Source organism: Artemia sp. Qi Xiang Cuo, chromosome 2 (genome assembly GCF_049724085.1).
Source record: "Artemia sp. Qi Xiang Cuo chromosome 2, ASM4972408v1, whole genome shotgun sequence".
Taxonomy (NCBI): domain Eukaryota; kingdom Metazoa; phylum Arthropoda; class Branchiopoda; order Anostraca; family Artemiidae; genus Artemia; species Artemia sp. Qi Xiang Cuo.
In genome coordinates this window covers 60,261,503-60,286,469 of record NC_142795.1, presented here as the reverse complement: position 1 = coordinate 60,286,469, position 24,967 = coordinate 60,261,503, and the positions used below count along the sequence as shown (strand labels likewise).

At 37.1% G+C, this 24,967-nt stretch overlaps 1 protein-coding gene and 1 pseudogene across 3 annotated transcripts in view; one reads left to right on the top strand and one right to left on the bottom strand.

The window, feature by feature from the left end:
* The window catches only part of barc (RRM1_TatSF1_like and RRM2_TatSF1_like domain-containing protein barc), a 178,427-nt gene that overhangs the window by 47,673 nt on the left and 105,787 nt on the right, over positions 1-24,967 (bottom strand). For all 3 annotated transcript variants that reach the window (XM_089102330.1, XM_089102321.1, XM_089102326.1), the window contains 2 exons: positions 12,243-13,090; positions 5,348-5,498 (listed from right to left, as the gene is read on the bottom strand). In XM_089102330.1, coding sequence (XP_088958456.1) covers positions 5,348-5,498; positions 12,243-13,067 — 976 coding nt within the window. In that variant the 5' untranslated portion in view covers positions 13,068-13,090. The remainder of the gene's footprint in view (positions 1-5,347; positions 5,499-12,242; positions 13,091-24,967) is intronic.
* On the top strand, positions 16,794-18,054 carry LOC148955454 (uncharacterized; annotated as a pseudogene).

The following is a 24,967-nucleotide window of genomic DNA, read 5'->3' as shown; positions in this document are numbered from 1 at the left end:
TGAGTTTTTATAGCTCAAGACTGAACATTCTAATGCATGAACAATATGATTAAAAGTTTAAATTGTTTAACACAATGCTCATAAAATATCACACACAATGATCATAGGCAGCGCTAGCAGCAGCGCGCTAGCGCTGCCTAAGTAAAGAACGATGTGGGCACAATGTGTTTTTTTTTCTCCATACCCGGCCACTTCGTAAAAAAGGTGTTGTCGTAGAAGGCTAAAAAAGAGCTCATTCGGTTGGAAATTGGTCTGGTTAGTGTCCTTTTTAATAGTCAAAAGTGATTGGAGGACAGATAGCCCCCCCCCCCACGTCGATCATTCCCCCAAACACATCCAATCAAAATTGTGAGAGAGCCATTTTGTTCAGCGTAGTTGATTTCCAGATAGAAAATGTGTTTTTGAGGAGGACACTCCCCCACAACCCTCAGGGTAAGGGTTTTAAGTTAAGCCCTGGGGGCATATAAGGTTTTTATAGAAGGCGTTGTCGTAGAAACTTCAAAACAGGCACACTCGATTGGAAATTCAAAGGGCTAGTGCCCTTTTTAATAGTCGAAAGTGATTGGAGGGCAACTAGACCCCCCCCTCCCGTCATTAACCCAAACACATCCAATCAAAATTGTGAGATAGTCATTTTGTTCAGCGTAGTTGATTTCCAGATAGAAAATGTGTTTTTGCGGAGGACACTCCCCCACAACCCTCACGGTAAGGTTTTTATGTTAAGCCCTGGGGGCATATAAGGTTTTTATAGAAGGCGTTGTCGTAGAAGCCTCAAAACAGGCTCATTCGATTTGGAATTCAGAGGGCTAGCGCCCTTTTTAATAGTTGAAAGTGATTGGAGGGCAACTAGCCCCCCACGCCCATCATTACCGCAAACACATCCAATCAGAATTTTGAAATAGCCATTTTATTCAGCGTAGGCTAGTTGATATCCAGATAGAAAATATGTTTTTTAGGAGGACACTCCCCCACAACCTTCAGGGCAAGGGTTTTAAGTTATGTCCTGGGGGCATATAAGGTTTTTATAAGAAGGCGTTGTCGTAGAAACTTCAAAATAGGATCATTCGATTGGAAATTCAAAGGGCTAGTTCCCTTCTTAATAGTCGAAAGTGATTGAGGGGAACTTGCCCCTCCCCCACGCCCATCATTCCCCCAAACACATCCAATCAAAATTTTGAGATAGCCATTTTGTTCAGCGTAGTTGATTTTCACATAGAAAATATGTTTTTGAGGAGGACACTCCCCCACAACCCTCAGGGCAAGGGTTTTAAGTTATGACCTGGGGTATATAAAGTTTTTACAGAAGGCGTTGTCATAGAAACTTCAAAAGGGGCTCATTTGATTGGAAATTCAAAGGGCTAGTACCCTTTTTAACAGGCGAAAGTGATTGGAGGGCAGCTAGCCCCCCCCCACGCCCATCATTCCCCCAAACACATCCAATCAAAATTTTGAGATAGGCATTTTGTCAGCGTAGCTTATTTCCAGATAGAAAATATCTTTTTGAGCAGGACACTCCCCCACAACCCCCTCGGGGCAAGGGTTTTAATTTATGCCCTGGGAGCATATAAGGTTTTTATTGAAGGTTTTGTCGTAGAAACTTCAAAACAGGCTCATTCGATTGTAAATTCAAAGGGCTAGTGCCCTTTCTAATAGCCGAAAGTGATTGGAGGTCAACTAGCCACCCCCCCCAAGCCCATTTTTCCCCCAAAAACATCCATTAAAAATTTTGAGACAGGCATTTTGTCAGCGTACCTGATTTACAGATAAAAAATATCTTTTTGATAAGGACACTCCCCCACAACCCTCGGGCAAGGGTTTTAAGTTATGCCCTGGGGCCATATAAGGTTTTTAATAGAAGGCGTTGTCGTAGAAACTTCAAAACAGACTCATTCGCTTGGAAATTCAAATGGCTAGTGCCCTTTTTAATAGTCGAAAGTGATTGGAGGGCAACTAGAACCCCCCACTCCCATCATTAACCCAAACACATCCAAGCAAAATTGTGAGAGAGCCATTTTGTTCAGCGTAGTTGATTTCCAGATAGAAAATATGTTTTTGAGGAGGACACTCCCCCACAACCCTCAGGGTAAGGGTTTTAAGTTAAGCCCTTGGGGCATTTAAGGTTTTTATAGGAGGCGTTGTCGTAGAAACTTCCAAACAGGCTCATTCAATTGGAAATTCAAAGGGCTAGCGCCCTTTTTAATAGTTGAAAGTGATTGGAGGGCAACTAGCCCACCACGCAGATCATTCCCGCAAACACATCCAATCAGAATTTTGAAATAGCCATTTTGTTCAGCGTAGGCTAGTTGATTTCCAGATAGAAAATATGTTTTTTAGGAGGACACTCCCCCACAACCGTCAGGGCAAGGGTTTTAAGTTATGCCCTGGGGGCATATAAGGTTTTTATAAGAAGGCGTTGTCGTAGAAACTTCAAAACAGGCTCATTTGATTGGAAATTCAAAGGGCTAGTTCCCTTCTTAATAGTCGAAAGTGATTGGAGGGGAACTTGCCCTGCCCCACGCCCATCATTCCCCCAAACACATCCAATCAAAAATTAGAGGTAGCCATTTTGTTCAGCGTAGTTGATTTCCAGATAGAAAATATGTTATTGAGGAGGACATTCCTTAACAACTCTCAAGGTAAGGGTTTTAGGTTATGCCCTGGGGTATATAAAGTTTTTATAGAAGGCGTTCCCATAGAAACTTCAAAAGGGGCTCATTTGATTGGAAATTCAAAGGGCTAGTGCCGTTTTTAATAGTCGAAAGTGATTGGAGGGAAACTAGCCTTCCCCCGCGTCCATCATTCCCCCAAACATCCAATCAAATTTTTGAGATAGCCATTTTGTTTAGCGTAGGCTAGTTGATTTCCAGATAAAAAATATGTTTTTGAGAAGGACACTCCCCCACAACCCTCAGGGCATGGGTTTTAAGTTTTGCCGTGGGGGCATATAAGGTTTTTATAGAAGTCGTTGTCGTAGAAAATTCAAAAAAGGCTAATTCGATTGGAAATTCAAAGGGCTAGTGCCCTTTTTAATAGGCGAAAGTAATTGGAGGGCAACTAGCCCCCCCCCGCGCCCATCATTCCCCCAAACATCCAATAAAAATTTTGAGATAGCCATTTTGTTCAGTGTAGTTGATTTAGTGATAGAAAATATGTTTTTGAGGAGGATACTCTGCCACAGCCCTAAGGGCAAGGTTTTTAAGTTATGCCGTGGGGGCATAAAAAGTTTTATAGAAGGCGTTGTCGTAGAAACTTCAGAAAAGGGCTCATTCGATTTGAAATTCAAAGGGCTAATGCCCTTTTTAATACTCGAAAGTGATCAGTAATATTTTTTGTTGTTGTTGTTGTTTAGACCAGGGCACTTTGTATCGAAGGAGTTTTCTTGGGAACTTCAAAAAAGGCTCATTCGATTGGAAATAGAAAGGGATGATGCCCTTTTCAATAGTTGAAAGAGACTGGACGGCAATTTATTCCCCTTCCAGTACCCACCTCCTCTTTTCATCTGATTTATAAAAAATAAAAGTTGGCTTAAGATTAAATCAAAATTCACTGTGATAATGCTAATTACCAATAAGGCATATCAGCAGTATATCAAGAACGACTGAGGGTATTATTTTCAAACTTTCAAGGCTACTTCTGCTCTTAAAATTTAACCAAATCAAAATAGTGTAAGTGTATCCAAGCTATCAATGACAGTAAACAGATTTTTTTGCAAATGGTATCAAGTTTTCCATTTCAGGTCAACTAGAGGAGGTATGAAACGAAGTTAAACAGTACTCTTTGTGTCCAGATTTTTAAAAGGTTGTATTTTGTTAAAATTGCTGAAAATTTTTCTCCAGCATACAAATAGCAGACCGAAATACAAAGTCTTAAAAAACAAAAAGACTCAAAGTATTATTTTATTTTTCCCTGAAAAGAATATGTCAATAGCAAACGAACAGAAATTAATTAAAAAAACCTTTTCAACAAAATAATTTTTTCAAAGAAAAGTAAAGAACTCCATTAAACAAAAAATGAGCAAAAATAAAATCAAATAATCTACCAAGCAAAAAATGAGCCAAAATACAATCAAATAATCTACCAAGCTCGAAACTACCACAAATCAGCATCGATAAATAAATGAAACCCAAAACGAACAGAAATTACAATAAATATCCGAGTCAAACTCAAAACGAGCAGACATTAACATGAGTAGGGCATAAAACCCCTATGCCTTCCCAAGGCCGGAACAAAATTTGCACTTTACATAAAAAATACAAATGAATGTGCATTGTCAGTTTAATATACATTTACTGATATTTAGTAATCAAAATGTTAATACCATTTGATTTATTAAAGTTATAAAAGTAAAAACATTTATATTTTTTCAGTAAAGTGCAAATTTCACACTGGTGAATAAAAACACTTTCAATTATATAATTGTTACGATTATTGTAGTCTAAAATGCTTTCAATAACATCCTGATCATACTTAACCATGGTAGGCGAGTGGCTCAGAGGTATAGCAGAAAAGTTTCATATGCAGGCACGTTTCTGTGCTGCTGTAAAGTTTGAGGTCACCCTTTATTTTCATTAGATAAAGACAAGTTTTTTTTTCAAATCCCTCAGCCCCTTCCCCCTCCACTCCTGACACAAAATTTTGGATGTTGCTTTATTGAAAGCATTTTAGAGGGAGGCAATGACCCAACCATCCTACTTACGACTCCCCATTCATACAGATTGATAAACCTCTTGTATGGATTTAATTTATACAAGGTGGTATATATCGACCATTCGTGAATGATGTACTTAAAGTTTTTTCTATTTTTAACTTCCAAAGAGCAGAATTGGAATACTGTTGAATAATTTCTAAGATTAACTATACAAAATTTCACGTTGCTAGCATAAACAATTTGACTCTTCTTTCAGTTCAAACACAGAGAAACAGACACACTTCACAAATATATAGTGACAGATGTGTTATGACACAAAAATCACTTTTTAACATTATGAATTCAGATTTTTCTACTATTTAAGATAATATATTTCAATTTTAGGTCGTAGAACTGTTCCAACAAAAATGTAAGTTTTTTTGTTTGTTCAAATTAAGAACTTACACATGAACCACTAAATAAACTTAATATAGTTTATCTTATTTCAATTGATAGTCTATTTTCCAGTCTTTCTTTGTTTTAGTTTTTTGTTAAAAAATCTCATTTTTTCCATTACTGGGATAAAAAAAAAACTCGGTCGAAGATTCAAAAATGTAAAGGATGACCACTTAAAATTTGTAATTTGGTTCATAGCAACTAATTACGACCACTCCAAAAATAATTGTAATGACGCAGAATGTTAAATAGAACCTTTCTTACATGGTGGCTTGGGTGCTTTCTTTTCCTGAGTTGGCTTCTGTTCAGGCTCCAAAGCTTCATCTTTCAATTTTACCTGCTTCTCTGCAACGGGTTGACTTTCATCAGTGACACCATAGCTCATCTGGTATCTGGCCATGAAATCCTCATCTATCTAAAAATATTAACCTCTTTAATCCAGTAGAACACCATTTGACAACACATTTTTCAGAAACAAAAATTAATCTCATTAATCCAGTGGAACCCTGACAACACATTTTTCAGACCACAAATTGGTCGAAGCCCCCCCCCCACCCCACAAAAAGCTGGAAAACCAAAAAGGATAAAAAAATATAAAACTAAAATGTAAAAATAGAAACAAAAAAATAAAGCAATAATTGTTCAATCAAAAACTAATTGAAGTTAAAGCAAGATACTAGTCAAAACACACGAAGTATACGAAAACTACAAGAGACCGTGAGACATTCTTTGTTCTTGAAATGAAGTTTTTCTCACACTAAAAAACTCTGAAGTTGAAACTTAGAACGAACAAAATTATTACTTTCAAGATTACACAAGATATGTCTTTATAACTAGCTCCAAACATACTGATTCGTGATATGTTCAAACATTTGTAGGATTATAATAGCTAGCGCTTTAAACAAACATAAAACCTGCTATTATTACTACTATAACAACTCAATGCAGCACCAAGCTGCATGAACCCAACTTAGCTACGAAAGTTCTTTTCCCACTCATATCAAACAGTTCGTGGTAACGGACAGTAAGCAAGGAGCGACTTGGCTCAATAGTAACCGAAACTCTAAAAAACAGAATTTTGATATCAAAAGATACATCAAAAGAATCAGCTTTTTTCTGATTCAAATGTATAAAATTCATCATGTCTAGTGTTACCTATCAAAAGTTACGAGCCTGAGAAAATTTGGCTGGTTTTTTAAAGAGGGGAGAAACACCCCCTAAAATTCAAGGAATCTTAATGAAAATCACATCACCCGAGTCAGCGCGCCAAGTACCCAATTGCAGAAGTTTCAAGCTCCAATATACAAAAATGTGGAATTTTGCTATTTTTGCCAGAAGAAAGATCACGGATGCGTCTTTATTATTTTTGTTTGTTTGTTTTTCCCAGGGGTGATCGTATCAAAATAATGGTACGGGAAGATCGGGAGAGGGTGCATTCGACCGGAAATTAAAGGTTCTAGTGTCTTTTTAAAGTGACCAAAATGATTGCAGGACCACCGGCCCCCCTCCCACGAACATTTTTTCCCCAATGTTATCTGATCAAAATTTCGAGATAGCCATTTTGTTCAATATGGTTGAAAAATCAAATAATTATGTCCTTAGAGGGTAAAATAACCCCCCACAGTCCGTGGGGAGAGGCCTGTAAGTTATGACATTTGACCGTTGTTTACGTATAATATTTGTTATTGGGAAGTATACAGACATTATTCGGGTGGGGGGGGGAGATTCTGTGCTTGGGGTGGATTTTCCTAGGGAAAATATTCCTTTGGGAGCGAAATTTCTGCGGAGGGGGGGGGTTTCCAGGGGAAATTTTCCACTGGGCGGATTTGACAGAATTCCTATGCGAAAATTATTTTTAATTATCTTACATTCTCTTTGCCAACTCGATTTTGCATGCGGAGATGTCCCGGATCCCGGGGCTATTTCCCGTGTGTTTTGATTCTCGGGAAGAAATTTCCACGGAAGGGGGCATTTCCAGAGTGATCGAGAAACCGATTAAAAAATAAAGTCTTTTTCAAATGAAAGTATGCTAAGGGAAATTTTTCAGACTGAATCGTAGGCAAGAAATTTTACGAGGAGGGGAGATTTTCAGCAAGGATGGAACTGTCTGGAGAGAAAATCATACCACCAGACTCAGCACATCACATAACCCATTTGTAGAGGCTTCAAGCTCCTATCTACATAAATGAGGAATTTTGTAAGTTTTGAAAGAAGAAGGATAACGGATGCGTGTTTATTTGGTTTTTTTTAATCCTTTTTCCAGGGGTAATCGTATCGAACTAATGGTAATAGAAAATTAGGACAAGGCTCATTCAGACGGAGATTAACAGTTCTAGTGCTCTTTTAAAGTGACCAAAAACATTGGAGGGCAACTAATCACCCTCCCATGCCCCCTTTCCCCAATGGCATCCGATCAAAATTTTGAGAGAGACATTTGGTTCAGTTATTAAACCTTTGAAAGGTTTAATAATTACGCCTCGGGTGATGAAGTGACCCCCGCAGCCCCTGGGAAAAGGGTTTTAAGTTATGCAAATTGCCCGTTGCTCACACACAGCATTTGTTACTGGGAAATAAATGGAAACTTTGCTGGAGGAGGAGGAATCTCGGCGGTATTGATCTCCCAGGGGGGAATTTTCCGTGGGGGAGGAAAGTTTCCGGTGAGAATTTTCTAGGGAAAATTTTGTACAGGGGGGGGGAGCCTTGTAATAAAATTTGCTCATTATTTAAATACAGTATTTGTTATTGGGAAACATGCATAAACTTTTTGGAGGGAGAGATTCTCCAGGAAAATTTTCCACGGAGAGGGGGGGGGGGATTTGTTGCACGATTGGGCTATCAGCAATTAACTATTTACTTTATCAATTAGAAATTTAACTATCAGAAATTAAATTTTAAAAAAACAACATTTTTTTTCAATGAAAGTAAGGAGACTTTTTTAAGGGGAATTATCCGGAGGAAATTTTCTTGAGAGAATTTTTAGCAAAGAGTAAATTGTCCGGGCAGGAATTTTTTGGTTAGGATTTTACTCGTGAAGCATTTTATATTGAGGAATTTTCTAGGGCAGGAATTTTTCGTGGGGGAAGGATTTTCCGGGGATATTTAACACGGAAAGGAGGGGCGGATTTCCCGGCATGATTCGAAAAAGATCAGACCTAAATAAAAAAACTAGCTTTTTCAACTGAAAGTAAGGAGCAACATTGGAACGTAAAATGAACATAAATTATTACACAGATAAGGAGGGCTGAGCCCTGTTCAAACCCTGCTCGTTGCGCTGAAGTATTTTAGTACTTTAAAAAAGCTTCTTATTCAAATTTAACGGGAATTGTGTTTCAGTGTTCGCTCTAAAAAAAAAAATTGAGAAAGAAGTAAAACTTTAGCGTAGAGAGCAATGGTTAAAAAATGGGTAGCCCCTCATATATGGAATAATTTTTGTTCGTTATAAGTTTCAATGTTGCTCCTTACTTTCAGTTGAAAAAAACATGTTTTTTTATTTAATACATAATACACCTTACAAAAAGATGTTTGTGTAACTTAGCAGATGAAACTGAAGAAGTCGACACAAGTTTTTGTTAAAATATGGCATTAAATACAGGTTTTATGTCCTATCTCCTTTCAACTTTCCCATAAGATAGGTTTAAGTTTGTCACATGGATAAAGAGCCCCAGGGTATTTTGTCACCACTATCTTTGTACATAAAAAAAATCAATTATTTTCAGAAAAAAAAAATGAATACATGACATTTTTTATTCGGCGTTTATTTAAATGCGCTTTTTAGTTTTCACTTGCTAAGGGGGCTTGGAGGAAGAGGATACAAGAGGGGTGTATTGCAAACTTCTGGTTAAGGATTTTCAACCATAGAGATTACCGTGGTACCCTTGTCATGCTTTCTAGCCTTTCATATCCAAAATTGCACTAAAAAGGCCATTTCCAGTATTATATGGCACTGCGATAGAGTTATTAAAATAACTTTATAAGATGAATGCAGGTATGAACAGTAGCTTTTAAATGAGCCACTAAACATCATTCTGCGATCTTGTGGTAACCTAAGGTTCCAGAGGTGCCTTGCGGTACCTCTCTGCCAAGACTAACAGGCTTCTCTCTTGGAAAAAGCCTACAGGATAAGCCTCTTAGAAAGGCATTTGCAAAGGTCTTTCTAAAAGACTCTCTGTCTTTCCAAAAAGCGTTTTTAAACTTTCAGTTACTATGCTCTTTGGTTCGCTCTTTTTATGTTAGTGGCTATTGCTGCAACCATAAAAACTGCAAGAGCGACAACGTCAGCACCCTGGGCCCAAACACTCCTCCCCCTGGATACACACCATATCAAATAAAATTATAAGATAAATTTTTAATGGCAATATTTCACAATAATATGTTGCACTTAGCAAATGAAGGGGCTATTAACGTAATCCTCGACGTTGAACGTTCGTTTTCTATATGTTTGTAATGACTAAAAAAGACAATTTTGTGAACTTTAACAAGGAGTCAACCTTTCAAGAGAAAATACATTAATATAGTCAAGAATCCTCAAACGTTAAATCTAAGTCTACAACGCAGCGGCTAAAACCCATTTTTCATTCCTAACCATTCTAGAAAATTTGACTTCCTAACAGGGGCTTCAGTGGCTCAAATGTTAGGGGGGTGGATACATCTTACGGACTTTCTAGTCATTTTTACTGACTGATTTTATTTCATCAATAATTAATACAATGCCCGTTTTCGTTCATACATAATACTTCTAGAAGAATTGGCTCTTGTATTGTTTTACCATAAGAAGCATTTAGCCATTCACACAACTAATTTGTCATCTAGCAAGAGCGCTTTAAACAGTGTTTGACAGTTTTTGACGTTTGATTGTTATTGGATAGTAGATCGTTGGATTTGACGAGAAAAACCGACGGAGTTTAAATAATTGTGCGGTTTTTTAATAGCGAATTGCTATCATGGGAATCTAAGTGTTTTTCCTTTAATTTGAAATAAATCCATCCCGACAGACTCATCTTTTTTAACTTCCGCTACTCTTTCGAAAGCAAACGGTTTCACTCCTACCCTATGGAATTTAGCATTTGATGCATGGGTGGCAAACGTGGTCTACCATTCTCACGGTTATCTCTTTAATGCAAAGCAGCATTTTCACTATTTTGGACCATCATTTCCAAAAACAAATGGTACAGGACCCCCTAGTCTCCAATCCGACCCAGTATTCACGCGAAATCTTGAATTTCGGGTTATTTTTCTCTATTAGTTCTCAACACTTTTCAATTGTGGTTTTTATTGATTTTAATTTTGGCTATAGATTTAGCAATTTGGAACTTGGAACGCTCTGGATAAGCAGACATATGCAAATGTAATAAGAAGACGGAATATCTAGAAGGGAGTGCTTGATCTAATGGGTAGAATTGTTGTAGATGCTAGTTTGGTCTCTGTGGGTAACTAATGTAACTTAGTCCAAACTTTTAATGCACTTACAATGTAGGGGTAGATAATAGGGTAGGCAACCATTGGTTACTCATGGTTGTATTTGTTCATGGTTACTCATTACTCATGGTTACTCATCTGTAGCAATAGATGAAACCTAGCAAAGACCTAAACTCATCATCTCAACAGATATGAAAAAAAACCTGCCTAGTGTTAAAAATTTCTCTTTTAGCGGAAAGATTTCAAAAACAACTCGAAAGCCCTCAAAATTTGGCAAATCCAAAAGAAAAATACACCATTGGAATCGCCATTGTCGAGAACCGGAGACTTTCAGGCCTCAACCTTGAAAAACAAAGAAAATAATTTTTGTCATATTTAGAACTGATGTCTCCTTTTTTCCCAGTGATGATCGTATCGACCCAGTGGCCGTAGAATATTGGGAGGTGACTCATTTTAACAAAAATCACAATATTTCGAGCACTATCTAAGCATTAAAGTGACCGCGCAATAGCAAAGTGGTATTTTCTACCATTTCGCGTTAACCATATAGATGAAAGCCCCTCCTGGTTAACTTAATACTGCTTAGACCTAAATTTCTCAATCTACTTTTTAACATATTTCAAGCCCCTTGAGGCCTCTACACCGGTGGCGTATATGAGGGAGAACTAAGGGGGTACACTTGTCCTTAGGCACAATATCTGTTGGGGCGTCATTTAGATATATGGATTTTAAAACATTCTTTTTGCGTTTATTGAAGCGGTAGGTACACAAAACTGACATTCCCCCGGGCATTGAAAACCTACCTATGACTCTGCTCTATACACCATAAGATCAGCCTACCTATCATTCGTTGAAATATTACAACCTAAATAACACAAACTCATTTAAAATCTTCAATTCTCTATTCTCTAACTCTTCTATCAATTTCACTATGTCTCCCTTTTTCGCCTAATACTACTATGGCTTACTTTTCTCAAGTAAATATTCAAGAGTCAAATCTAAGTCATTCCAGCTCTTATCCCCTTTTTGTGCCAATGGTACTCCATCGTTCGCAAAAGGAGAGCAGACAAAGATATAAAATATAATTACTTTTTAACACATGTTTATTTAGTTTTTCTTTTAATGTTAGCTTAAGCGAATAAAATTGATGTTACTGGCCTGACTTCTGATTTCTTTGCACACAAGATTTTTATCCCTAAAAAAATCAGTTATCTTTTTAATTTGGTTCTGTTAAGTGTCACACCAAATGGAATAGACAAAGGGAACCGGATCTCTCTCCCCAGCGATGTATAATATAGGTCTTTCCTAACCAAAACAAAAGCTTTAAGAATCATACTGACTTCAGCTTTGGGCCTAATGAATAAATTTGTTTTACAGTTCGGTTGTTATTATAGGCACCTCCTTCCGGTTTATCAAACCCTACTATGGACTCCATCCTCCCTCCATATATACTTTTGGTTCGGATGACCGTTCGACGCGCACGTGGAGTCTTCATTCCTCTCCCCCCCCCCCCCCCCAAAAAAAAATCTTGAGCTTCTTTCCAAAAATCTGAGCTTCTGTGTTTTCCAAAATAATATTACTATGTAATATTATTAGATGACGTGAATATTATGATGTCATGCCCAACCCCGCCCTACCTCCCTGAAAGAAATACTGCGTACGCGCCTGTTACCACTGGTTCCTGTAATGCATGGATTTCTTAGAGCTTTTTTGATAATAAGTATATATTTGGAAACAAACAAACCTTGGGGAACCAAGCTGCTTTTTCAGGGTCCCATTCATATGATCCCGTTTCACCAGGCTGAACCTGTGTATTTCCAGTCGGCGTTGGTTGAGGTATGTTTTTCTGCATTTCAGCTGCAGCATGGTATATTTCGCTTGATATCTCGTCCCATTTATTTTCTACATTATTGAAGCTTAGATATTTCCCTGTAGTATCTTTATAAAAGTAAGTATCACCGTCAAAAACATAGTTCGGTGCAACTTCTTGCCTTGCCTCCCAAGCATTTGTACTTTGATTCCAAGCAAGTTTTTCTCCCACTTCATTAGTAAATACATAAGTGCCATTTTCTACAGTGTAATTAGAAACGTTTGAATTTTGAGTCTTTTCATCTTCTTCTTCACTTTCACTTTCATTAGTTGATTTACGCCTCTTTTTTGGTGGTTCTGTAGAACCGACAGAGGAATCAATAGTCGGTTCTGTACTTTTAGACGATTCGCAGACTTGCTCCCAGGTATTACTTAATTGATGCCATGAATATTTTTGGCCATCGGGCGTTGAATACACATATGTGCCATTTTCAAACGAATAATTATTGTCTATTAGAGCCACATCAGCTTCCGACTGTTCCAAGCTATTTTTAGAGTCATCAATTCCTTCTTGAGGCGACTTCTCCAGCCCTTCCTCTCCTGATTTAGGAGATACGCTCACTTCATTCTGTTTTTCTTCTGCGCTGCCAATAGTTTCTAGCATCTGGTTTCTAGATGTACCTTCAGAAGTGGGGATGTCACTTTCGGCAGGAACTTGGCTTGTATCCGCTTGTAAATCCAGTTTTTGCGAGTCTTCCATATTGGAGCATTGGCTTCAGAAACCTGAAATTTAAATTATAAGACGAATTGAGTATGATAGCAAAACACGATACATTTCTAAAAGTATTTAAAAATTCAATTATTCAATTTTTGTAACCGAAAACTCTTGAAATGCAATCTATTGTATTAAAATTATTTTTACGGTTTTCAATAAAGAAATCAAGATGTAATTTTTATTCAAATTGTGGCAAAGCAAAAGGGATAAGAACTGTGTTGTCAACCGTACCAATGACTAAACATAAATAAAAGATTAATGAAAATTAAATGTCGTAATTGAAGTAAAGTACAAGGACGTAATTTGCTATGGAGCAGGGGGGCAACTGCCCCCTCCAGACCTCAGTTTGCCCCCCTGCCTCAACTGAAATTTAGTTTCTACAAAAAATTCCGTCAAAACTAATATAAGCCTGCATAATTCAAGCATCCAGAGAAACGGGTCTGTTTTCTATAGCATATCTTTACCCTTATGGTACCATATGGCTCATTTTTCATTTTTCCCTGTCATTTTCACTTGGTTTGGGAAAATTGGCCCAAACTTTGCCCTCCCAGGATTTTGACGAAATTACGCCACTGGTAAACAAGGGCACCCATAAGCTGAATTTTAGGGGGGGGGGTATGAAAAATACTTTTTATCCTTGAATATTCTTATATACTTTATTCACACAATTTTCCCTTTAAAAATATAAAATGTAAATGGCAGGCGGGGGAGAGGGTTACCACCCCCTGCTCTCCTTATGGGCGCACATGCTGGTAAAGTAGCGTGTATTATGTTTATAGACAGATATTCAAACATACCCAGTCCACGATATATGAAGAACAGAGAGGAGCTGGACAGCATTTGAGGGCGCACCTAGGGCACGCACCTTGGGTGCCAAGCTGTTAGGGCCAAGAACTGGCGCCTAGAACGACAATAAGGACAGGAAATTCTCAGTAATATGCTCATTCGCGAGTATCATTATATATAAGATGACATTATTAGGCTACATTGCTGCCGTTTTTCCTTCGTGACAATCATTTAAAAAGAACAAATTTCCAGCATTTCAATGATTTATGAATGTCCTAAAAGGTAACATTTCAAAGCAGCTGGACAATAAAAATTTATCATGCAGATGCAGTAACTTATAACTACCACTAACATTTAGTTGAGTTGTTTTCACAAAGACAAAATATATTCACAGAACAAAACGGTTAAAACGCTGGAAACGAAAAAAATGTTTGATAAAGGATTGAGAAAGATCTAGGGATGAAAATGGTAGATCTTTTTCAAGTTGGATTATGATAAACTATTTTCAACAAATGAGCGATAAAGCTCTTCCCAAGTACCAAAACGACCAAAATTACCATGACAGAAGATATCAAACTTAACCACGAATAAGAATGGGATTGTCACCCCATTCAAATATCCTTAGCGTAGAATAGTATTTCCATTCTACTGTAAACTGGGTGAACTGCTTCAGTTTTTGCCAGCTGTTGTTTAGCAAAATTACAATAACTAAGACTGGGAATCCAACTCCCTCTCATAATTCCGTTGGAAGACACCCAAAAACAATAAGAGAGTAAGAAAGCGACTGCCCCACTTTTATTCCTAGTAATTCATGTTCAGTTCAACTGTTATGTTCCTTAAAAACATGTGTGAATTTATGTTTGACTTTTGCATCATGGTAACTTCGGCTGCTTCGAGTTTAATTTCTTATACGAGTTAATTTTCGTTGGTTTAAAGTTTTAATATCACGCTTAACTTTCGTTGAATTTTTTTTTTTTTATGCACAGATCTTTAATTCGCTCTTTAGTTGGATTTTATTATTCATTAATAGTAGTAATATTTATAATAATTAATTAGACTTTTCCCACATAATACGTTTTTCAAAAAAAGTAAAGAACCCCATTAAACCAAAAATGAAAAAAAAAATAGAATAAAAAAATCTACCAAGCATACAACTACCACAATTCAGTATCAATAAATAAATGAAACCCAAAACAAACAGAAATTAAAATAAATAAAAGAGTCAAACTCAAAACGAGCAGAAATTAATATGAGTAGGGTTTTAAACCCTATGCTTTCTAAAAACCAGAATATAATTTGTACTTTACTAAAAAAAAAAAAACAAATGAATTTACAAAAAAAAATGTGCATTGTCAGTTTAATAAACGTATGCTGATATTTATTCCTTAAAATCTTAAATAATTTTTGATTTCCTAAAGTTACAAAAGTGAAAACATTTAAAATAAATATTTTTTCAGTAGAGTGCAAATTATATTCTGGCTTTTAGAAAGCATGGGGTGGGCGTGAGAGGGGGGTTAGTTGCCCTCCAATAGCTTTCAACTATTAAAAAGGGCACTAGCCATTTCATTTTCTAATTGAATAAGCCCTTTTTGAAGTTTTTACGACAACGCTTTCTATAAAAACCTAATATGCCCCCAGGGCATAACTTACAACCCTCGCCCTGAGGGCTGTGGGGTTCATCCTCAATGACCTAGTTTCCAGAACTTTCAACTCCGTTGAACAAAATGGCTATCTCAAAATTTTGATTGGATTTGTTTTGGGAAATGGTGGGCGTGAGAGGGGGGTTTGTTGCCCTCCAAGCCCTTTCAACTATTAAAAAGGCACTAGCCGATAGAATATCAAATCGAATGAGCCCTTTTTCAACTATCTGCAACCTAAAAAATGGCAGCAATGACAAACCCATCAGACTGATAGTTTCTGGCTTTGGGGGAACTGGGAAGTCACGAGTAATTAGCGTACTTAGAAAGTTCTTTTGTCAGGAGTTTGCGAGGGAGGATTGTCCAGTTGTTATGACCCCAATTGGACTTGCTGCTCATAGTATAAAGGTTGTTACCATTCACCGATGTTTAAGTATACCAGTTGACCTGCAGACAACTGCAAAGTGTGCATCGTTATCCACCGAACAATTGCTGACGTTACGAAAAACACTTGGCTGAACTCGACTGTTCATTATAGATGAAATAAGCATGGTTTCGTCTCTTTTGCTGATGTAAATTCATTTGCGCTTGACGGAAATTAAATCTAATAATCTCCCAATGGGAAATGCCAACCTTGTTCTCTTTGGAGATTTTCTTCAGTTGAGGCCCGTGTCGGCAAATCCGCCGTTTCTTCCTCTTACTCGTCTAGGGATCAAAAATAGACTTGGATCCATGGGCCCTTTAATCTATGGCATGAATTTGAGTATGAAGAGCTTTCAATCAACATGAGGCAAAAAAAGGACAAGCCATATGCTGATACTCTTGCAAACATAAGGCTTGGCAATTGTGAAGAACAGCATCTCCAGCGTCTTTCTACACGAAAGTTTGAATGCATGTCGCGAGCCACCTCAGAAGAAATTACCAAATTATATTGCCATTTGCGTAAGGAAGGCAAAGTTTCGGTTATTTTGATGCCCATAAACGACGACTGTAGGCTAATAAACAACACACTGCTAAAGGAAACGAGTTCGGAAATTGTTACACTGACTGCCATTGATTGTCTTTCTTCTGTAGTCAGAAATAAGAGAATTGAAGAAGAAGCAGCGAAAAGTGTTTCAAGCTTTGCAGATGACAGCAAACGAACAGCTGGTGCATTAAAAAAAATTGGTACAATCAATTGGTGCCCGAGTAATGCTTCAAAGAAACATTGGTATGGATAAAGGCTTAGTAAACGGATCTATGGGTTACGTTAAAAAGTATACCATCTGGTGAGATAGTGAATGTTTTGGTACAATTTGATGGTCAAGAACAATTGAAAAGTATACGCCGTGCTACAGTTCGATTTGAAGCACTCAAAGAGGTTTATTATGCTAGAAAACAGTTTCCATTGCAACTAGCATTTGCAATTACTATTCACAAGTCTCAAGGCCTGAGCTTGGAAAGTGCTATCGTTGATGCAGGAAGTCGTTGCTTTGGACCGGGGATGATTTATGTTGCATTATCCAGAGTTACCACTAGCGCAGGGCTGCATCTTGTGGAATTTGATCCATGTAAAATTATTGCTGACATGGAAGCCATCTCAGAGTATAATCGTCATAGGAGTAGTTTAGGACCAGATCTTCAATTACTGAAAATCACCCAAACACCAGCAACTAATTTGACCGATGACGTCATGGAAATAGGTAGCATAGAAGCTGTTTCTCCAAAAAGGAAGAAAAGTAAGACTAGTGTCGAACATAAGAAAGGGAAAAAAAAAGGCAGCAATAGAAGATTCGTTTCCAAATAAGACGAAATGCCGAACAACATTGTCTATAAAAAATGAATCAAAATCAAACGATAAGATAGTGCCGACGAAAGGTGATAACGTTCTCCAAGGCACTGAAGGAAACAAGAAAAGATCTAACCAAAGGCAGCTCTATCAAAGGGGTATTGTTGCTGGTAGAAAAGGTTTCCAAAACAGAGATTGTGTTTCATGCTATGCAAATTCTGCAGTTCAGTGCGTTTTCACCTTACACAGAATACTTTTTGATATGTTGCAGAATTCACAAGGCAAGATTGCAGCTGAAATTTTACGGCTAGCAGTGTCATCCCTTGACAAGATTGAGTCAACAGTCCACCTAAGATCATTACTGTCGACTGTGTATGGGTTTGCTGAGGACGAACATCAGTCACCCTGCGAGTTTTGGGAAGCTTTTTTTAGAAGTATGGATGAAGAAAACTCGGAAACAAACTCATCAACTACCCTTAGTCCTCTTAGTAGACTATTTCAGTTCAAGAATCATAAATTTTTGGCTTGTCGCCGCTGTAACTGGAGCCAAATTGATGATAATATGACAAACGGAAAAGTGTGCTATTTTCCAGAACCAGGAGTTCTAAATGGGGAAAAGGTCTTTCCTGGGGAAAGGTCTTTAAGTAACAAAATTTGCCCATTGTTTACGTTTAGTATTTGTTATTGGGTAGCATGCATACATTGTTCGGGTGGACGGGCGAATTTTCCGCTAGGCGGAGGATTTTCCACAGGGGAAATTTTCTATGGGGAGGGAAGTTAAGATGTTAAGGGTAATTGCCCGGGGTAAATTTTCACCGGGATTGAACTTTCTACAGGACATTCCGTCGGGAGGGGGAATTTCCTGTGGAGGTGTAGCCAGATATCCTGGTATCATTTAAAGAACAGAAATTATTATGTATATGAGAGGGATTGCCCCCTCCTCAATACCTTGCTCTTTACGCTAAAGTTTAAATTCTGTCCCAATTCTTTAAGAACGACTACTGAAACACAAGGGTCGTTTAATTAGAACAATAAGAATCTTTCGTAAAAGTACTAAGAAACTTTAGCATGAAGAGCGAGGTGTTGAGAAGGCAACCCCCCTCATATACGCAATAATTTCTGTTCGTTTTGAGTAATGTTATCCGTACTTTCAATGAAAAAATTTGTTTCTTTATTTAATTTTTTTCATAAGAGCCGCAAAGTTTATGCATTCTTACCACTTCCTTGTAATACATTCAAATCGGCGGCAGAACAAAAAAAAACTGACAAAATCAAAGCTGTGCTATTGCTTCACAATTCTTAAAGCACAAGCATCGAACATTACTCCAAATACTTTATTGCAGAATAGTTTGCCATAACAGTTATTAACTAGCACAGTTTATTTCGTGGAGACTGGAATATTCAGCTAAACCGAGATTTAATGTACAAATAAAAATTTTAAGCAAAAAATCTTTCACATTTTGTAATATTCAAGGTACGGCGAAACTTAGAGCAAACATTACATTAAAACCTGCCGTCGCAAATCTTAAGCAATGGCTTTTAAAATTTAAGAGTCTCGAATCTCTTTGAAACTTAATTTCTTTTCTGTCAGATATAAATTGAGAAAAAAAAGCGAACAAGACTAAATACAGGTCTCCTATCACCAAACAAGCTCTAATTAAATACAAGTTGACCTCTTGCATGTTTGCAAGTTGCACAATGACTTAAAAGATATGGCTTCTTTCGAGGTCGTACCCAGAGGGGGGGGGGGGGGTAGGGGGGTTTGAACCCCCCCCCCTTCCCAAAATGTTTGTTTGACTCGTAAAAACTTAACAAAATGGATATAAAAAAAATTTGTGTGCGTTTTTTAAGGTTTTTTGTGTTAACCCCCCCCCCCCCCGAAATATTTTTTTTAGTAGAACCCCCTCCGAAAAAAAAATCCTGGGTACGGCCTTGGCTTCTATTAGGCACGTCCATTGGGGGTATATTTTACCTCATTGCTTAAGAATTTCACAGGAATCGTATGTTTTTGATTTAACTAACGGAGTCTACACCCCGTCTCTCTCCCAAAAAAAAACTTTCTGCATATATCTGGTATCTGTTTTTTTTTTTAGTTTAAAGATGTATTCACTCATTCACTTTCTAACTATGTATGCGGTAAAAAAAGAAGAAATAGAACCAAATTTCAGATGTTGTCATTAAACTACTATCACTACTATGTTATTACAGCATTAAATCTATTGAGACCAGCACATAGGCTTACGTTTTTTCCTAATCCTTCCCTGTTTAAAGCTTCAACTTGAGCTTTGTCCACCTCCTTAATATATTTTTGGATCTTAACCGATTATGTAAGGTTTAATACCAACCTTGTTTATGGTGTCTTCCTTTCCCTTACCGCCATGTAAGCTACTTAATAAAAACTATTATACGGTTCTTATCCATCCGGAGGACTGCGTGTATCATTTATAGTACATATCTGCTATCACATAAATATGCTACTTTTCTCACTTTCATCGTTAATGTTAGAAAGTTTTAGCTTGTAAGGAGGAGTAGGCTAAATAAATGTCAAGGAGTAGATGATGAGTCAGAAAGTTTGGGAGCATTTGCTACTTTCCTTATTATATATTAATTTAAAAAACCTTTTCCACAAAATAAGTTTATCCAAGTAAAATAATTCATACACCTTAACAAAAAATGAGCCGAAATAAAATAAACCATTGTACCAAGTGTTAGATTACCATAAATTAGCATCGAGACTTCAATGAAACTCACGACGAACTGAAATCAAAATAAATAAATGAGTCAAACTCAAAACGAGCAGAAATTAATATAAGTAGGGCTCAAAACCCCTATAAATTCCCAAGGCCAGAACATAATTTGCACTTTACTGAAAAAAATATAAATGTTTTTACTTTTATAACTTTTATAGATCAAATAAAATTAACATTTGATAATATCAGTATATGTATATTAAACTGACAATGCACATTCATTTGTATTTGATGTTCATTGGTGTTTGATGAGCCCTTTTTGATGATTTTACAACATCACTTTCTATAAAAACCTTACATGCTCCCAGGGCATAACTTACAACCCTTGCCCTGTGGGCTGTCGGGGGGGATGGGTTCTCATCCATAAAGACCTAATTTCCAGAACCTTTCAACTACGTTGAACAAAATTGGTATCTCAAAATTTTCATTGGATGTGCCTGGGGAAAAGGTGGGCGTGAGGGGGGTTAGCTGCCCTCTAATCACTTTTGATTATTAAAAAGGACACTGGCCCTTTGAATTTCCAATCGATTGAGCCCTTTTTCAAGTTTCTAAGACAAAGATATCAATAAAAACCTTATATGCGCCCAGGGCATAACTTATAATCCTTGCCCTGAAGACTGTGGGGGGAGTGTCCTGCTCAAATATAGAATTTCCTGAACTTTAAACTGCGTGGAACAAAATGACTATCGAAAAATTTTGATTGGATATGTTTGGGGAAAAGGTGGGCGTGGAAGGGGTGTTAGTTACCTTCCAATCACTTTCGACTATTAAAAAGGGCACTAGTCATTTTAATTTCCAATGGAAGGATCCCTTTTTGAAGTTTCTACGGCGACACGTTCTATAAAAACGTTATATGCCCCCAGGACATACCTTACAACCCTTGCCCTGTGGGCTGTTGGGGAGTGTCCTCCTCAAAAACATAATTTCTATCTGGAAATCCACAACACTGAACAAAATGGCTATCTCAAAATTTTGATTGGATGTGTTTGAGGAAAAGATCGGCGTGAGAGGGGGTTAGTTGCCCTCCAATCACTTTTGACTATTAGAAAAGGCACTAGCCTTTTGAATTTCTAATCTAATGAGCCTTTTTTCAAATTTCTATGACACAGCTTTCAATAAAAACCTTATAAACCCCCAGGGCATAACTTACAACCCTTGCCCTAAACGCTATGGGGGAGTGTCCTCCTCAAAAAAATAATTTTTATCTGAAAATCAACTACGCTGAACAAAATGGCTATCTCAAAACTTTGATTGGATGTGTTTGGGGGAATGATGGGCGTGGGGGGGGGGGCTAGTTGCCCTCCAATCACTTTCTACTATTAAAATAGGCATTAGCCCTTTGAATTTTCAATCGAATGAGCCGTTTTTGAAGTTTCTACGACAACGCCTTCAATAAAAACCTGATATGCCCCCAGGGCATAACTTACAACCCTTGCCCTGAAGGCTGTGGGGGAGTTTCCTCCTCAAAAACATAATTTATATATGGAAATCAGCTACGCTGAACAAAATGGCTATCTCAAAATTTTGATTGGATAGAATTCAGGATATAGAGGGCGTGGAACGCGCTTTAGTTGGCTTCCTATCACTTTTAACTATAAAAGAGGATGCGAACAAATTCAATTTCCAATCGAATGAGTCGTTTTGGAACTTTTTATAACAAATTCTTCGATACGAAGTGTCCTGCTCTAAAGGAAAAAAAAATGATATATTGTGCCAACATCGTTCTTATATGCCCTCAGGGCATAACTTACAACCCTTAACCCTAGGGTTGTGGGGGGTGTCCTCCTCAAAAACATATTTTCTCTATGGAAATAAACTACGCTAAACAAAATGGGTATATAAAAATTTTAAGTTGAGGTGTGTGGGGGAATGATGGGCGTGGGGGGGGGGGCTAGTTGTCCTCCATTCACTTTTGACTATTAAAAAGGGCACTAGCCCTTTGAATGTCCAATCGAATGAGCCTTTTTTGAAGTTTCTACGACAACGAACGTAAAGAACGTAAAGTAAAGAACGATGTTGGCACAATGTATTATTTTTTTCTTCTTCTTTCTCTATACCCGGGCACTTCGTATCGAAGGAGTAGTCGTAGAAACTTCAAAAAGGGGTCATTCAATTGAAAATTGGAGTTGCTAGTGCTCTTTTTAATAGTCGAAGTGATTGGAGGGAAAAAACAAGTTTTTTTTAACTGAAAGCAAGGAACGACGTTAAAATTTAAAATGAAAAGAAATTTTTCCGTATATGAATGGGGCTGTCCCCTCCTCAACGCCTCGCTCTTTACGCTAAAGTTTTTTATGGTTTAAAAAAATAGAGTTGTGAGAAAGTCAAACTTTAGCGTAAAGAGCGAGGCGTTGAGGAGGGGACAGCACCTTTCATATACGGAATATTTTCTGTTCGTTTTAAGTTTTAACGTCGTTCCTTACTTTCAGTTAAAAAACTTTTTTTTTTATTTAATTTTTGAACGTTTTTAAATTAATGCAGGTTTTGATTTTGGCTCACCGCACATGAATGATTAAAACAAAATTTGCATATTAATTTTACTTTTATTTGGTTAAATGGCTTTCTCGAAACTTGTTTAATTTTATTTACGAACGTTTTTTTAGTAATAAATATACGTAACATACGAATTAACTTACCTAATGAACTTCTATATTCATGGATTCTTAATACGTATATTAGGGGGTTCACTCCCTAGTCAATACCTATCTGTTTAAGCTAAAGTTCGAATTTTGTTCCCATTCTTTAAAAATGACCTCTTCATCACAAAGGCCGTTAATTAGAATAAATGGCTCTTATGAAAGTACTAAAAAATCTTTGGCTTAAAGAGCGAGGTATTGACTAGGGGATGAACCCAATAATATATGTAATATTTTCTGTTCGTTTTAAGTTTTGATGTTGCTCCTTACTTTCAGTTGAAAAACTTGTTGTTTTTTTTATTTAATTTCTGATCTTTTTCTTTAATAATACTGGGAAATCCGGCACCCCCGACATAGCAATGTCCCTTCCCCCATAAAAACTTCCTTCATGGAAAGATCCACCCATATAACCCCCCAACTACACCTCCCACCTACCAGAAAAAAATTCCCCCTGAAAACGTCTGTATACTTCCCAATAACCAATACTATATGTTAACATTGGGTAAAGTTCATAGCTTTCAGCCATCCCCCCGGGGACTTCGGGGATTAAGTCATCCTAAAAGACATAGTTATCATATTTTCGACCATGCTGAACAAAATGGATATCTCAAAATTTTGATCGGGTGACTTTGGGAAAAAAATGAGCGTGGGAGGGGGCCTAGTTGCCCTCCATTTTTTTGGTCACTTAAAAATGGCACTAGACCTTTTAATTTCCGTTCCAATGAGCCCTCCCACGATATTCTAGGGCCACTGGATCTATACGATCACCCCTGAGAAAAAAAAAAAAAAAAAAACAAAAAACAAAAAACAAATAAACACGCATCCGTGATCTTTCTTCTGGCAAAAAATGCAAAATTCCCCATTTTTGTAGATAGGTGCTTAAAACCTCTACAGTAGGGTTCTCTGATACGCTGAATATGATGGTGTGATTTTCATTAACGTTCTATAACTTTTAGGGGGTATTTCCCCCTTTTTTCTAAAATCAGCCAAATTTTCTCAGGCGCGTAACTTTTGATGGGTAAAAATAAACTTGATGAAACTTATATATTTGAAATCAGCATTAAAATCTGATTCTTTTGATTTTGATTTGAGCCTATTGGTATCATAATTCCGTTTTTTAGAGTTTTGGTTACCATTGAGCCGGGTCGCTCCTTACTTGCAGTTCGTTACCACGAACTGTTTGACTTGTGTTTGAAGCAATGTTAAGCGAGATAAACAATGTCAAGACTGAGAAATTCATTCAAAAATTTTAATCCTCATCGCATGGAATTAGCTTGAGCCTCTCGTAGAACGATGTAAAGGTGGCACCATTCGACAGTTTTGACATCTGTCTCCGGTGCGAGTCTTATTAGTAGTTAGAAACCAGAATGACTAAAATCCTTATGAGGGGAGCCTCAGAGAGATTTCATCGCTCCCATAATATATGGCAGGATCTACTGATGGATATCTAGCCTAACTAATCTGGCTGGTGACCTGATAATTAAAAAAACAAAGTTATTTCGAGGGAAGTAAAGAGCGAAGTTGAAACTTAAAATGGACAAAATTACTACTTCACAGCCTATCTATTATACACCAATAAAACTAGTACAAATAAACCAACTAATTATGTTTCCCTGTGCTTTTAGGATTATAAAAAAACTAGCTCTTTACTGAAAACACAAAAGTCAAGTATAAAAAACAAGAATATTGATTTGAGAGTCAAAAGTGAGTATGTAGGCTAACAACAATAAACGAATCTATAAAGTTTTTCATAGTCTTACACCAGTTGTGACAGTAACTTTCAGTATACAATTAAAATTATCTTTAAAACATAAGCATAAAATTAATTATTTTTTTTTAATAGCCACAAAGTAATTGAACAGCATACCGAAATATTGGAATGATTTATCAGGTAGCAATTTGGTCTTACCAACTGTAATACTAATACTGAGTAATATACAGTCTGAAATTGTAAGAAATATGCTTTAGTATTACTCGAAATGAAGATAAAATAAGACATAATAGGAACTTCGGAAATCCGATTATTTCTCTCTATACAACAGTGAATTTTGAAGATGATACAAATTCTAAAGCTAGTCTATAGTCCTAATACTATCAAGATGGCTTTACTTCGAACTTCTGTACAAACTTATCATGACATGTCCTTTTCAGGACCAAAACGAGAGCCAGTCATTGAACTGAGCAATTGTGCAGAAGTGATGCCAAATTCAACGTAAAAATAAATAAATAAAGCAACCATCCTAAAATTGATTATTGCTTTATCTAAGGGGTTGATCCTAAAAGGGATTAATAATATAATTATTCTGTAAAA